The sequence below is a fragment of the Gracilinanus agilis genome, chromosome 1 (assembly GCF_016433145.1).
Source record: "Gracilinanus agilis isolate LMUSP501 chromosome 1, AgileGrace, whole genome shotgun sequence".
Lineage (NCBI taxonomy): Eukaryota > Metazoa > Chordata > Mammalia > Didelphimorphia > Didelphidae > Gracilinanus > Gracilinanus agilis.
The window spans coordinates 708138017-708151909 of NC_058130.1; the positions used below are offsets into that span (position 1 = coordinate 708138017).

Genomic DNA, 13893 nt, shown 5'->3' on the forward strand with positions numbered 1-13893 from the left:
AAAAAAAAAAAAAGACAAATTTGAGTTTGAATAGAAAGGGACAGCCTATTTGGGTTAAACAATATTAAATATCTGGGAATATTAACAGACAGCAACAAGTTGATAATGGCTGAACATACATACCACACACATCTCTAGACAAAATAGATCCTAGAGCCCGCTATATTGTAGCTGCTCTTAGACACAGCAGAGTGAGTGTCAGAATCCTCAATCTTTACTTAGCACCTGACACCCAATAAAGAAAGCCCACCCAGAAGAGGGGCTCTCCCAAGTGATTGCTTTCCAGTCACCTATTGTCTGAGCTTAGATTCATTAAGAAATAAGGAGAGAAAAAAGACAACTGAGCTACCACACACTTACCCTAAAACATAATAGCACATAACCATCTCATCCACCAGAAAGCCTTCTCACCCTATTGAGACCTACCTGTGGCATTCTATTTCAGTTTGGCCAACAAACAGAGCTTGATCTGCAGGCCGATGGCTTTGGCAAGGGGTGGAGGTACTGCATTACCCACCTGCACAGAAGGAAGAAGAGAACCTGGTTTTGTGCAATAAGGTCCTGTGAACACCTAGACTTTCCTCACACTCTCAGAGGACTTGAATCAGGGTGCTATTCTACCCCAAAGGAGAATTTTTATTCCATTCCCTAGGCTGCTTTTGAATGATCTTGTTCTTAGAGACCTCACAGCACCTCAGCTCTTCTGGTGGGAAAGCCAAATGCAACTTATATCAGGTATTCATTTGGCAAGAGAACACTTTACGTTGGTCAAGTCTCAATTACAATAAGTAATTACTGATAGTTCCCAATGAAAAGCTGTCAGATAATCTCAGAAATAAGTTCTCCATCCAATAAAAAAAGAGCCATAGGAAGTTAACACTGACCTGTTTGTGTTTATCTAAAGTAGTGCCATACAATCTGTAGGAATCTGGGAATCCTTGGGACCGGGCACACTCCCGTACGCTCACTACTCGGTGCTGTTCTGGGTGAAGTACTCGACCCTGTGGACAGAAGAACCCATGCTATCAGCCCCCAAGTTTTCTTTTCATTAGAAAGCATGAAAGGACAGTCAGGAAAAATAAGACTCCCAATAACTCTGTTCCTATAACACAATGACCAAAAAGCAGGATCAACATTTAACTACAACAAAGCTTTTGGAGAAGATACTCTGTGACAAGGATCTTCATTCGGACAAAGATAATATTATATAAAAACAGAAAGATGAAATTTTGGCCAGTGTTAGTGTGGAACTCCCATAAAAACTAGTCTGACTTCTCTTGCCAGGGGAGATGCCCGAGGATAGGTGCTATTATGGCCAGGGTTGTGACTAATAAGTTTCAGAATGGGGGAAATTTGACTTTGGATCTTCAGGACCTCCAGGTTGTTCTGTTTCTACATGTGAAGCAAAGCTGAGGTCAGCTTAGACCAGTGATGACAAAGCTGTGGCAGTGCCAAAGATGGCACGCAGAGCGCTCTGTGGGCACATGACAACCACCTACCACCACCCCCAGAGTTCATTACTGGAAAGGTAGAGGGACTCCCCTCCCCCTTCACCATGCCTGATGATATTTTTTCACATCCCCATCTCCCTGCCCAGCAGCCCAATAGGAGCACACAGGGGATAAGGTGGGCAGCTCACATGCCACAGAGCTGGAGGGTAGCAGAGAGCTTGAGCCACTCCCCTCTCCTCCCCTTCTCTACAGTCGATGGGGACATTCCTCACTTCACCAGCCCAGCAGCCTAATGGGAACACTTCTTCCCTTCCCTGTGTGAGGTAATAGCGGGGGCAGGGTATGCCCAGTACTTGGTGGTTGGGAGGAGCACTCCATCTCTAAAAGGTTGGCCATCACTTTAGACCATCTTCTAAGGGCTATATGCAAGTGATGGATAAACTTCAGTTTACAGCTCCATGGTTGGTATGGCTATCAACATTTTTTTTTTTTAAGTTTCCACAAAGGTGGAAAAATGGGAAAGCTCTCCTTTCTCCCACTGGCATGTTCTCACCTGCTTGCCCATGGGTTCTGGATCTGTCACTGTGGTGCCGAAGAAGCCATCCCATTCCAACCTTCCATAGAGCCCTGCCCAGTGGTTGTGCCTGTTCCCAGTGTGGGGCAGGCACCATGGAATCAAGGTGTTGAATTGTCTATCTGCAGGATTGCATTGTTTACCTAAATAGAAGGGCCAGGTTGAAATTCTTTTTGGTCAGTTGAATAAAATAAGAGAGAGTAAAGGTCTAACCTCCTTGCTGTTGCTCATACATAGGCTATCCCCATTCTAGGAATATACTCCCTCCTCCCTCCATTATTCGTCTCAGGTATTACCAATTTCCTACTGAAGGGTCTGTCTTGATGCCTCAGTTACTAGCGTCCTCTAGGAAAATTACTATGCTCTTTGTGATAGTTGTGCTAATTTGTTAACATTTGTTGTTTGCCCCAAGTAGAATTGAGGGCAGGAACAGTTTCCTCTCATTTTTTTTATCCCCATTAAGAGGAACATAGAATGGAGCTTAAAAAAAGGTTGGAAAATGCTAGTTAAATTTACTTATGCTGTATGAAAACAATTAAGATCAAAGATTCTCCACTAGTAGGAAACATTTTATTCTCCTCCCTCAGTGATCTCAGTACAGCACAACAAAATGAAAATAGCTTAGAATCAATGAAACACTTGGATGTGAACTGATTCTAGAGAAGATGTATACATCTACCTTTTGCACAGGCACAGACCCCTCTCAGGGCTCCAGTACTACTGCGGCCATTCTTCTTATCATGATGGATATAGCGGAGTTTCTTGGTCACAGTCCCATCTGCGATATGCACTTGGATATTAGGAAGGTCTCGCCAATCTGACCCAGGTGTCAGGGGGATCAGTTTTATACGAGCCATTACCAAAGCATTCATGTCCTACAACCAAAGTCAAAGTTAGGCCTTTGATTGTTCCTCCCAAACCCTTCCCAGGCTGGCCCTAGCAAGAATCATTCTGATTTTACTGGACACGAATCTTAATGTTTTAGAACTTAAGACTTTGCTTTCTGGCATCACTCTAGGCAGGAGTTTGTTCACATTTGTGTCATGAATCTCTTTGGGTTGGTAAAGCTGTTGACAGACTCCTTTCTCAGAAGGATATGATTTTTTGTTTGTTTTTTAAACTCTTACTTTCTGACTTAGTAAGAACTCTAAAACAGAAGGGAAAGGGCTAGGCAAAGGAGGTTGTGTCTTGCTCAGGGTAGCACAACTAGGAATTGTCTGAAGCCATATTTGAACCTAAATTGGCATTCTATCCCACTGTGCCAACTTGCTGCCCCCTCAGAAGGATGTTTTTAAATGCATAGAATAAAATACATAGGATGAAAAGAAATTCATTCAATGGAAATAAAGATGTAATCCTCCTCTCCTCCCCCCCCCCCCCATTCATGGATCCCCAGGTTAAGAATCCCTGCCCTAGGGGTTATTTTTATAAGTATGACTTAGGTTAGAGGATTAGTGAGATCTTCTCCATGTTTGACTCTGAAACTAACTAGATGGCTGAAGAAGCCAATCAATATGTCAGATTATTAAAGACATGGCTGAAGACTAGCCACTGACCTGGATTGTGAGACCACATGAAAGATTCTCATGAGCTCACATTACCTTACAGACGTGGTCCCTGAGGATAAGCTGATCTTTTGGGCTCCTTATCTGTCTCTGGAACCAACACTTGGGCTCCCCCTTGTAAGCCATCTCTTCTACTGAGGCACCATTGTTGATATTTGGAAGGTCTGACATTGCATCATAGACAGTAATGGTTCGAAATGGAGCAGAAAATTGCCTGAAAGAAAGGGCAACCACTTCAGGGCTTGGTTCTGCTTTTAGGCTGTAGAGTCCTTGAAGAGACTATCTCCTCCTTTTGGTCTCCCTCACACTTAATATAATGCCTGTCACCTAGTAGACACTTAATAAATTATTATTAATTTGATATATGTGCGAAGTAGTATAATAGCAAAAATAACAATGAACATATACACTAAGAGCTATGCTAAACACTTTACAAATATGAGACCTTAACCTTGAGAGGTAAGCACAATTATTATCCCCGTTTCACAGATGAGGAAGCTGAAGCAAAGAGGTTAAATGACTAGCCCAGGGTCATACTTCAGGTGGAACAATCTACTACAATACCTAGTTGCTTTAAATTGTTACAGTGTTGCTCTTATAAACATTTTACACTTTTTTCTTCACTTTCCAATGCTTCAACTAAGAATTTAAGACAAATGCCACCAAGTTAGACTGGTCCAAACTAACTTTAGGGCAAAGGAAGTCTACTTTTGTAGCATGCATAGCAGTGTTTAATGTCTTTCTACCATTCTATATCATATCTAACTCTCCCTCTCCACCCCAAAACCCTTTGCTTCTTTTTTGCTATGACCTCCAGTCTAGCCCCTGATAACTGTCAATCCTGAACAGGCTCACATTTGTAGAACTTTTCGCCCTTGGTTTGGAAATTAATTCCTAGAGGGAAGAGGCAGTAATTTCTGATTGCCTTTACCTTGTTATATTGCTAACGAATCTCTTGTTATCCACCACCACAGTGAGCTGGGAGGTTCGGGGTGCAAATACATGCAGGGGCTCTGGAAACTTGGGGAGTTTCTCGCCTGGGGCTGCAGCCAGGATGATGGCCCTTCTTCTTGTCTGAGCAATGCCATAATGGCCAGCCTGGGCACAGAAGACAAAGAAATGTACCATTTCTACCAAGTTAACCAAATAAGAAATAGTAACAAGTAAAGATCAACAGGACACCAAAAATTAATTCCATCCTGGGAGTTAGGAAGATCTAGGTCTGAGCTTTGCTCTTACCTCAATTCCTGATGAGTTGTAAATCTGTATTGGTACAGCAAACTTCTATTCAGGAAATTCACCATTCCTATGAATTCTCAAGCCTAGATTCTACCCCCTCATAAAAATAAGTTACCTGTATTTCTAGACCTTACATTTACTTGTTGAGTAGGAAAATTGAAGCTTTATGTCTAGAGAAATGTTTGGTCAGGAACCAAAAAGTGGTTCCTGACAAAAGGATCTTCCTTGCACGAAACGAGGGTGTGTGTCCATGGATACCTTAAGAAAGAAAGCTACCTAACAGATCTCAAACTGTACTGTAAAGCAACAATCATCAAAACAATCTGGTATTGGCTAAGGAATAGAATGGTAGATTGACATACAGAGATAAAAGACCTTAGCAACCTAGAGTTTGATATTCCAGAAACTGGGATCTTTGGGTTTAAGACATCACTCTAACAAAAACTACTGGGAAAATTGGAAAACAGTATGACAGAAGCTAGATTTGGATAAATATCTCATCCCCTATACCAAGATAAGGTCAAAATGGATATATGATTTAGATATAAAGAATGTTACCATAACTAAGTTAGGGAACACAGAATAGTTTACTTGGCAGATCTTCAGAGAAGGAAAAAAGATAGCATTATAAGATGCAAAATGAATAATTTTGATTATATTAAATTAAAAGGCTTTTGTACAAAACTAATGTAAGTAGGATTAGTAGAAAAAATTGTTTTATAACAAATATCTCTGATAAATATCTAATTTCTCAAATTTATAGAGAACTAAGTCAAATTTATAAGACGACGAGTTATTCCCCAATTGACAAATGGCCAAAGGATATGAACAAACAATTTTCAGATGAATAAATCAAAGCCATTAATAATCATATGAAAAAATGTTCTAAGTCACTCTTAGAGAAATGCAAATTAAAACAACTCTGAGGTACTACCTCCCACCTATCAATTGGCCAATATGGCAGTAAAGTGGTAAATGTTGGAGGGGATGTAGCAAAATTGGGACACTAATGCATTGTTGGAGTTGTGAACTAATCCACTAATACTAGAGGGCATTTTGGAACTATGCCCAAAGGGATATAAAACAGTTCATATCCTTTGATCCAGCAATACCACAATTGGGTATGCATACCAGAGAGATCATAAAAAAGGGAAAAGGATCTACTTGTGCAAAAATATTTATAGTAGCTCTTTGTGGTAACAAAGAATTGGAAATTATGGGGATGTCAATTAAGGAATGGCTGAACAAATTATGGTATAACTTGGTGATGGAATAATATTGCTATAAGAAATAAGCAAGATGATTTGAGAAAAAGCTAGAAAGATCTGCATGAACTGCTTCAGAGTAAAATAAGAGAACCAGGAGAACATTTGTACACAGTAACTGCAATATTGTATGATGATCAACTGTGAAGGACTTAGCTATTCTCAATAATACAATGATCTGAGACAATTTGACAAAGATTACTATCTACTTTCAGAAAGATGACTGTTAGAGACAGATGCAGATCAAAGCATGCTATCTTCCACATTAGTTTATTTATGGTTTTATTCTGAGGTTTTGGTTTCATGAATATTCTTATAAAACCAACATGGAAGTATGTTTCACATGATAATATATGTATAACCCAGATCAAATTGCTTTCCATCTGAAATGCAGAGAGGAAAGGAGAACTTGGATCTTATAATTTTGAAAAACTATGTTGACAATTATATGTAATTGGGAAAATATCTTTGAATTAAAAAAAAGAATGCCTATATTTCCCTGGTGGCCATCCCAAACTGAGTTCCTTCTGAGGAGAGTTTATTCTCATCTGTGAATATTTAGTATATATCCTGTCTCTAACTAGGAGTTCCTTAAGTCTTGTGCCTTCTATATTTTCTGTGAGATGACAAGGTTTATCTTTATTATGCATTTGCTTCCTTAAGACCTCATATAGGAGCTGAGAACCCTGTTGCTCATGTCACTGGGAATCAAGACATGAGCTATAAAAGGAAAAAAAAATAGTCTTGATTCAGTCCCGAGGTCCAAAACTTAACCATTTTGAAGTGAGGATACATTAAAATGTTGTGGCCATTAAAAAATAAAAATAAAAAAGTAAACTATAATTTTGGGGTTTTTTTGTTGTTTGTTTGTTTGTTTGTTTTACAGTGCTTTTCCAACAGCTGTGTAGTTAAAAAAATAAGCTTAATAATGTATTTTAGATTTTTTTTATATCAAATTCTCCCATTATCCCTATCCTTCCCAAAAAGTCAACCAATGTAACCAATAGCATTTTTTAAAGACAAGTAAGAAAAGAATAAAAATCTAGGGGTTTTTTGTTGTAGTTTTGTGATTCAGGGATGTATTAAGTCATACATGTAAAACATACTGCTAATTGCATTAGCAAAAGATCAATGTAAAAACACTCTACAATTTTGCAACTTTTGCATCTTCAAAGTTTTGTTCTAGTGGTTGAAAGGCTGTAGCCCTGCTTTGGGGCTATGGGATTCTGTTAGCTCAGTGCTAATGTTAAGAATGTTCTGTACATCCTAAACACTGGCAAGAATACAAATATTGAACCTTTCAACCACTAGAAAAATCTTAACAATTACTGCTGAATATGTTCTTCCAAGATTAGCAGCCATATCCAAATCTCAAATCATACCAAGCTAAGATTTCTGGCAATAATTAGATCATTCTAGTTCATCTACTTATGACTAATAACAGCTAGCATTTATATAGTCCTCTAAGATTTGCAAAACACTTTACATGAAGTTTCAGGGAGTTTCATTATCATTAATTTCCTCTGCCACATAATCTTTTCAGAGCTTCCCTAAAACAGCACAAGACAGTCTGATTTTGGTTCCATTAGTATACTCATACTTCACATTACATGCTATTTTTAGGTTGTTTGTATTTAATGTTTTTTCTTAGATAAAGAAAAGAATTTTGTATCCTGACGAAGTATGTTTTAGGGGGGAAAGTCAGTGAATAATAGACTACACAAAATCTAATGGGGTAGAGAAAACTCATTTCTAACTCAGAGTTCTAAAGACTTCCTGGGAGTTCAGAGACCAGGTTTTATTAATAAATTGTATTTTAAGCTTTTGAATTTGGAAAAGAAAAGGAGTCCTATGGAACTATGAACCTTACCCTGGACCAAAGTTTCTTAGCTTTTTCTGTCATAGATCATTTTGGCCCATTGAGGCCTATGATTACTTCTCAGAATAGTGGGGTTTTTTTTATTTTATTTTTTTTTAGGCAATGGGGGTCAAGTGACTTGCCCAGGGTCACACAACTGGGAAGTGTCTGAGGCCAGATTTTCAGAATAGTGTTTTATTTGGTATATTATACATTTTTTATTATTCATATGTTATATAGTATATTATAGTTATTATATGAAAAAAGCCATGGAAAAAGTTAACCTGTTGAATGTATATGGTACCTTTCATCTAAGACACAAGAGGAGATATTTTAAGTTCCAAAAGTGACATTTGTGTTAACAGAAACTGATTTACCAAGGAAGGTTGAAATTAAGACTTTCGTTTCCATATAAATTTTGTTTTGCCTTAGAATACAAGTCTAATTTAAAACCAAGGCCAAAATGTGAGTTCATTCTAATCCATTGATTGATAGGAAGCCTAAGAAAAAAATGTGGTAGAACATGCCACAACATTCAGAGGATCACAGATTTAGAGCTAGAAGGGACAGCAGTGGTCACTATACCAATCCCTCTCCCCCTTTTTTCTATCTTTTTTTCAAAAACCTTTACTTTCTGTCTTAGAATTGATATCAAGTATTCATTCCAAAGCAGAAAAACAATAAGGGCTAGGCAATTAAGATTAAATGACTTGTCTCGGATAGCACAGCTGGGAAGTATCTAAATCTAGATTTGAAACCAGGACCTCCTGTTTCCAGGCCTAGATCTCCATATACCGAGTCACCTAACTGCCTCCCAGCCTTGTTTTCCAGGTGATAAAACAGATCTTAAGGAACGAAATATCTGCTCAAAGTCACACAGCTATCAAAGAAAAGAATTAGTGTTTGAACGCAGACCCCAAGTTCAAATTCAACCTACTTTTTGTTTTTCAGCCTACTTTCAAAAATAAAATCATTTTTTTCCTTTTAGTATCAGATCAGAGATACTGTGTGTGTCATTCTTTGGTTACCTCCCCTATATCTTAGCCCAAACCTACCTGTAATACTCCAAACGTGCACTGATATCCCATTCGAATCAGACATCGGAGAGTCAGCTTCAGGACCATGGAACGTTTGAATGATACAAAGTTTCTTACATTCTCCAGTAGGAAAAACTTGGGTCTATAGTAATCACAGTAGCTGTGGGAGAATGAAGATGAGTCAAGTATGATTCTTTGTTGAAAGAATAACAGTCATTCCTATAAGACTTGGACTGCAAAGGAGTGAGGCTAAGTTGCCAAAGACACTGAGAATTGTAGGTTTTATTTTCTATCAGCCTTGAAAGAGATGAAGTTATTGTAGGTTTAGATGATAAAGTTTTCTGTTGCAATGGCACTTGTAAATTGAGAAATGCCAGAAGCACAGAGGTGATCACAGCAGCAGATAGACTTTCTAGGAACCTTCAATCAACTGGAGCTTTTTCCATTTCTATAACTCACTCATCTTAACAGAAACCAAGAGGGAGTTACAATGTCTAACTTGAAGACTTTGGAGCAATATTGAATTTACTCTACTGTATACTCTCTTGTTTTATTGCTGTATGCTGTGGGCATATTGCTCATTGAGGATTTCTTGGCTATTCTAAGCAGTTTTCCAGGTTGTTTGCATTTAATAATGGTTTTTCTTAAAGATAAGAATTTTGTATCCTGATGAGTATGTTTTTAAGGGGAGAAAGTTGGTGAATAATAGACTATGCAAAATCTAACGGGTTTTTCTATCCCATTTCTAGCTCAGTGATCTAAGGACTACCTGGAAGTTCAGAGACTGAGTTTTATTAATAATCTGCATTTTAAGCTTTTGAATTTGGAGAAGAAAAGAAGTCCTATGGAACTATGAACCTGTCAGACAGATTCTTGTCGTATTGAAGTCTATGATTCCTTTTCAAAAAGAGTGTTTTAAAGATATATTAAGATACATAGGAAATCAATTATATTAAAATATAATTGATTAAAATATAGTTGAAAAAAGTTTTAAAACAAGTTCACACCATCAATTGAGGAATGGCTGAACAAGTTGTAGTATATGATTGTAATGGAATACTACTGTGCTATAAGAAATGAGGAAGATAGTTTCAGAAAAACCTGGGAAGGCCTGCATGAACTGATGATGCAAAGTGATTTGAGGACTAGGAGAACATTATACACAGTATCAGCAATATTACATGATCAACATTTATGAATATCTTAGCTGTTCTTAGCAATATAGTGATTCAAGGACTCATGATGGAAAATGCCATCCATCTCCAGAAAAAGAACAGATGGAGTCTGAATGCAGACTCCTGAATGAGGCATACTATATTATTTTATTTCTTCACTTTTCTTTGGTTTGTCCAAGTTTTAAAAAAAAAAAAAACTATGGAAAGATATTTTATACTTTTATATATAAAAGTTTTATATGTTTAGGCTGTACGATACTACTTTTAGGCTGTACGATACTACTTTTAGGCTGTACGATACTACTTTTAGGCTGTACGATACTACTTTTAGGCTGTACGATACTACTTTTAGGCTGTACGATACTACTTTTAGGCTGTACGATACTACTTTTAGGCTGTACGATACTACTTTTAGGCTGTACGATACTACATACATTTATAGTATATATGTAAAATCTACTCCCCACATGGGTATAGAGGGTAGAGAAAGAGTAGGAAGACCTCAAGAAAAGTCATTCATGGAGCCAGCTTCAATAGATCAGGAAAGACATGCTCAGGAAAAAAATCAGTTCTGTCTCCTTCTCTGAAAGGAGTTGCATGGGAAGAGAGGCATGGAAGAGGGCAGTGCTCCTAAATTCCATAGCCATTCACTTTGGCATTTGCTAAATTAGAAATAACTCCTACAGAGAGCCTTACTAACCAAATCAGCCAGTAGTCTGAGCTCTTTAGAAGAGATCATGTGATAGAATGTCCCATAAGCATTGGGATCTCCTACAAAAGAGCCAAGGCAAGTCCCTCTGTAGCAAATTTGCACACAGGAGAATGGAAAGGCTGAACCCTTGCACTCCAACAGGAGGAAGTAGTGAATCTCTGCTCTACAGCAAGGCCATCCTCACTGAGAATGTGAGGACTCCCTAGGCTTGCCACCTCTACAAGCTAAGATGGGGGTGATGGCTATCCCCTAGCACCATTCACCTGAGGAAGGAGACAACTAGGGAGTTCTTGAACTTGGAATAAGTACAAGAGTTGAAGCGGTTCATGCCACTAAATCCTTGACAGGGTGGGCCACCGCACAGCATTTCTACATCTCCTTTCTGAGGCAGCTTCTGGCCCAAGGAGTTGGTCTTCTCCCCAGACATAACCAGTTTCAGGAGAACATTACAATCCTCTCTGAACACAGTGGCTTCGGGATTATTCAGAAGGAATGCCTGGGCTGCAGGATCCCACATTTCAATGGCCCACAGTGTTTCAGATACTCCTGGAAGGAAAAGAGACAAGAAAAAGGAAAAATGTTTCAGCTATTGTTTAAGGAAGATGTGATACTACACTATTTTTAAAAGCATCATAGTCCTTTAGCTAGAAGAATGTGACAAAGGGTTCAAGAGCCCTTGGAAGACAACCCTGCAAGGAAATTAAAGGCTCAAATTGGAGTGTCCAGGGGCAAAAACCTGTTGCCTTTACCTGCTTGATGAAAGCCTTCAGACAATCCTCCACAGCCAGAGAATACATCCAGAGTGCGAAGCTTGGGTAGACTTACTTTTACTGTTTCCTGCTCACTTGGCTCTGATACAAATTTCCCCCTGATTTTACCTAGGGACAAAGAGATGCTCAGTTTTGTTTGTGTTTTTTTAAATTAGTTTGCAATTGTTAACATCCAAATCACAACAAACACAGAGATTCTGCAAGCCCTAGAACAATGATGGACAAACTACAACCCTCAGGCCAGATGCTGCTCCCTGAAATGTTCTATCCAGCCAGGCGACATCTTAATCTGACGAATACAAGGAGGAGGATAACAATACAATGAAACTTCGAAAGAGTTGCCTTAGAAACAGACAGATGAGCATTTCCTTTCCTTTGGACCCCTTTTTAAAAAGTTTGCCCATCACTGTCCTAGAAGGTACCAGTGCCTTACTATTTCAAAGAGAATAACGAATACAGAAGAGAAAAGGAGAGACTTATGAAAATAATTATTTCTGAAAGTTTCTTCAGAGACTTAAAAGCTTTTTCCCAATGGACTTCAAGTTCCATTTGGACTATAAAAACCATAAGTGGACAAGTCCTTGAGACCACAGAAATACAACAAACCTTTGCCTCTTTTTTTGTCTTTATCACCACAGGCATAACTTGGGGGGTCTTCAAAACTTTTAGTTTTTGCATTATAAGCCTAAGAAGATATAAAGCAAAGATTGGTTATCTAGAATAGGAAAGTATGTCAAGAGATAAAAGCTAAACTCCCCAGAAGCCTGAAGATAGTAAGGTTTCTTACAAATTGCCCTAAGTCTTATCAGTAAGACAGTGAAGGGGGAAAAAAATTGACTGCAGAGTCAGGAAACTCGAGTATAAATGCTACCTCTGGTACTTACTGCTTTAGATCTTGGTTAAGTCATTTGATTTCTCTGCGACTCCATTTTTCTCATCTATAAGATTAGGCTAGATGAGCCCATGTTCAACCTATCCAACAATCTCTTCTACAATATAGCTAAGAGATTAGTCAGCCAACCTAAGAAGACGCCAAAGTGCCCAGGAAAAACTGCTCCCCAAGACTGCTTAGACATTCTATTGGTTAATAACTAACTAGCATTTATATAGTGTTTTTAGGTTTGCAAAGCACTTGGCCAATATTCTCAAAATAATAACACATACCTCCCAGGATTATCATTTTACAAATAAGTAAACTGAGGCAGTGGTTGTGACTTGCCCATGGTCACACAGTTAACAAGTGCCCATGGCTGGATTTGAACACTGGTCTTCCCAATTCTTCATCCAGTGCTCTGCCCACTGTACCACCTACCTGCTGTAGGTTTGGGCTAAATGGAAGCTTTCTAACTCTTTATTACTTTCCTTTGTCTGTTTGCTTTCTGTCCCCTGGAACCAGATAGAACCAAATACTCCTTTCTACCTATTAGCCTGTCAAATACCTTCTTGCCTCCTGAACTTCTATCCAGACTAATACCAACTCATCACTGTCCTTAAGAGAAGACATCCAGAAATGAAAGGGATAGATGGGTCTTACTACAACCACTTCCCTATTGCCTCTCTTGGCTTGGATGAGGGCTTTCCCAATGTAGCGGAAGCTCAAGATAGCTTCTTGGCTCCCATGTTAATCTATATTGTAAACCACAGGTTTCTCCACAAGAGTTTGTGGTAGCTTTTTGACTCCCTTATCTTAAATACTTGGGCTGGAAAAAAAAAAGTTTGGCCCCACACTTGAACTTATTCCTTGTTAAATCTGATTCATTGGTGTTTTTTGTTAATTCTGGAGAGGACGAAAATTTGGGTGAAATGAAAGGTGTAACTGCTTGATTGGTCACATTTGCCACCTATATATTCCTCCAAATCAATTTAAAAAGCTGACTAGAAGCAGGACCAAGGATATGCTGGATCCCCTGGAATGCTCTATTAGAAAGGCCTTTGAAGGAGTAGCTATAAGTGAAGCATCTTCTATCTTGAAAGGTAGTATACTATTACATATGTAAATGCCTAGATGTTTTCATAGAGTTTAATCTAGTCAAAAGAAAAGGGAGGAAACATTTATTAAGCACCTACTACATTCCAGGCACTGTGCTAAGTATTTTAAAAAATTCTCACTTCATCCTCATTACCTAACGCCTCAAGGTTGTTATATCATCCTCACTTTACAGTTGAGGAAACTGAGGCAGACAGAAGTTTAAGAGATTTGCCCAGGGTTACACAGTTAAATGTTTATGGCTGAGTTTAAACTTAAAG

At 38.5% G+C, this 13893-nt stretch overlaps 1 protein-coding gene across 1 annotated transcript in view; it reads right to left on the reverse strand.

Annotated features, from left to right (window-relative positions):
* Window positions 1-436: 436 nt before the first annotated feature.
* LOC123256256 (DNA (cytosine-5)-methyltransferase 1-like) overlaps window positions 437-13893 on the reverse strand; it is a 48349-nt gene continuing 34892 nt past the window's right edge. Inside the window, exons 17-26 of the mRNA XM_044684918.1 lie at window positions 12253-12331; window positions 11626-11754; window positions 11140-11422; window positions 9008-9149; window positions 4522-4688; window positions 3627-3804; window positions 2705-2900; window positions 2005-2168; window positions 885-1001; window positions 437-517 (exon numbers count right to left, since the gene is read on the reverse strand). Coding sequence (XP_044540853.1) covers window positions 437-517; window positions 885-1001; window positions 2005-2168; window positions 2705-2900; window positions 3627-3804; window positions 4522-4688; window positions 9008-9149; window positions 11140-11422; window positions 11626-11754; window positions 12253-12331 — 1536 coding nt within the window. The remainder of the gene's footprint in view (window positions 518-884; window positions 1002-2004; window positions 2169-2704; window positions 2901-3626; window positions 3805-4521; window positions 4689-9007; window positions 9150-11139; window positions 11423-11625; window positions 11755-12252; window positions 12332-13893) is intronic.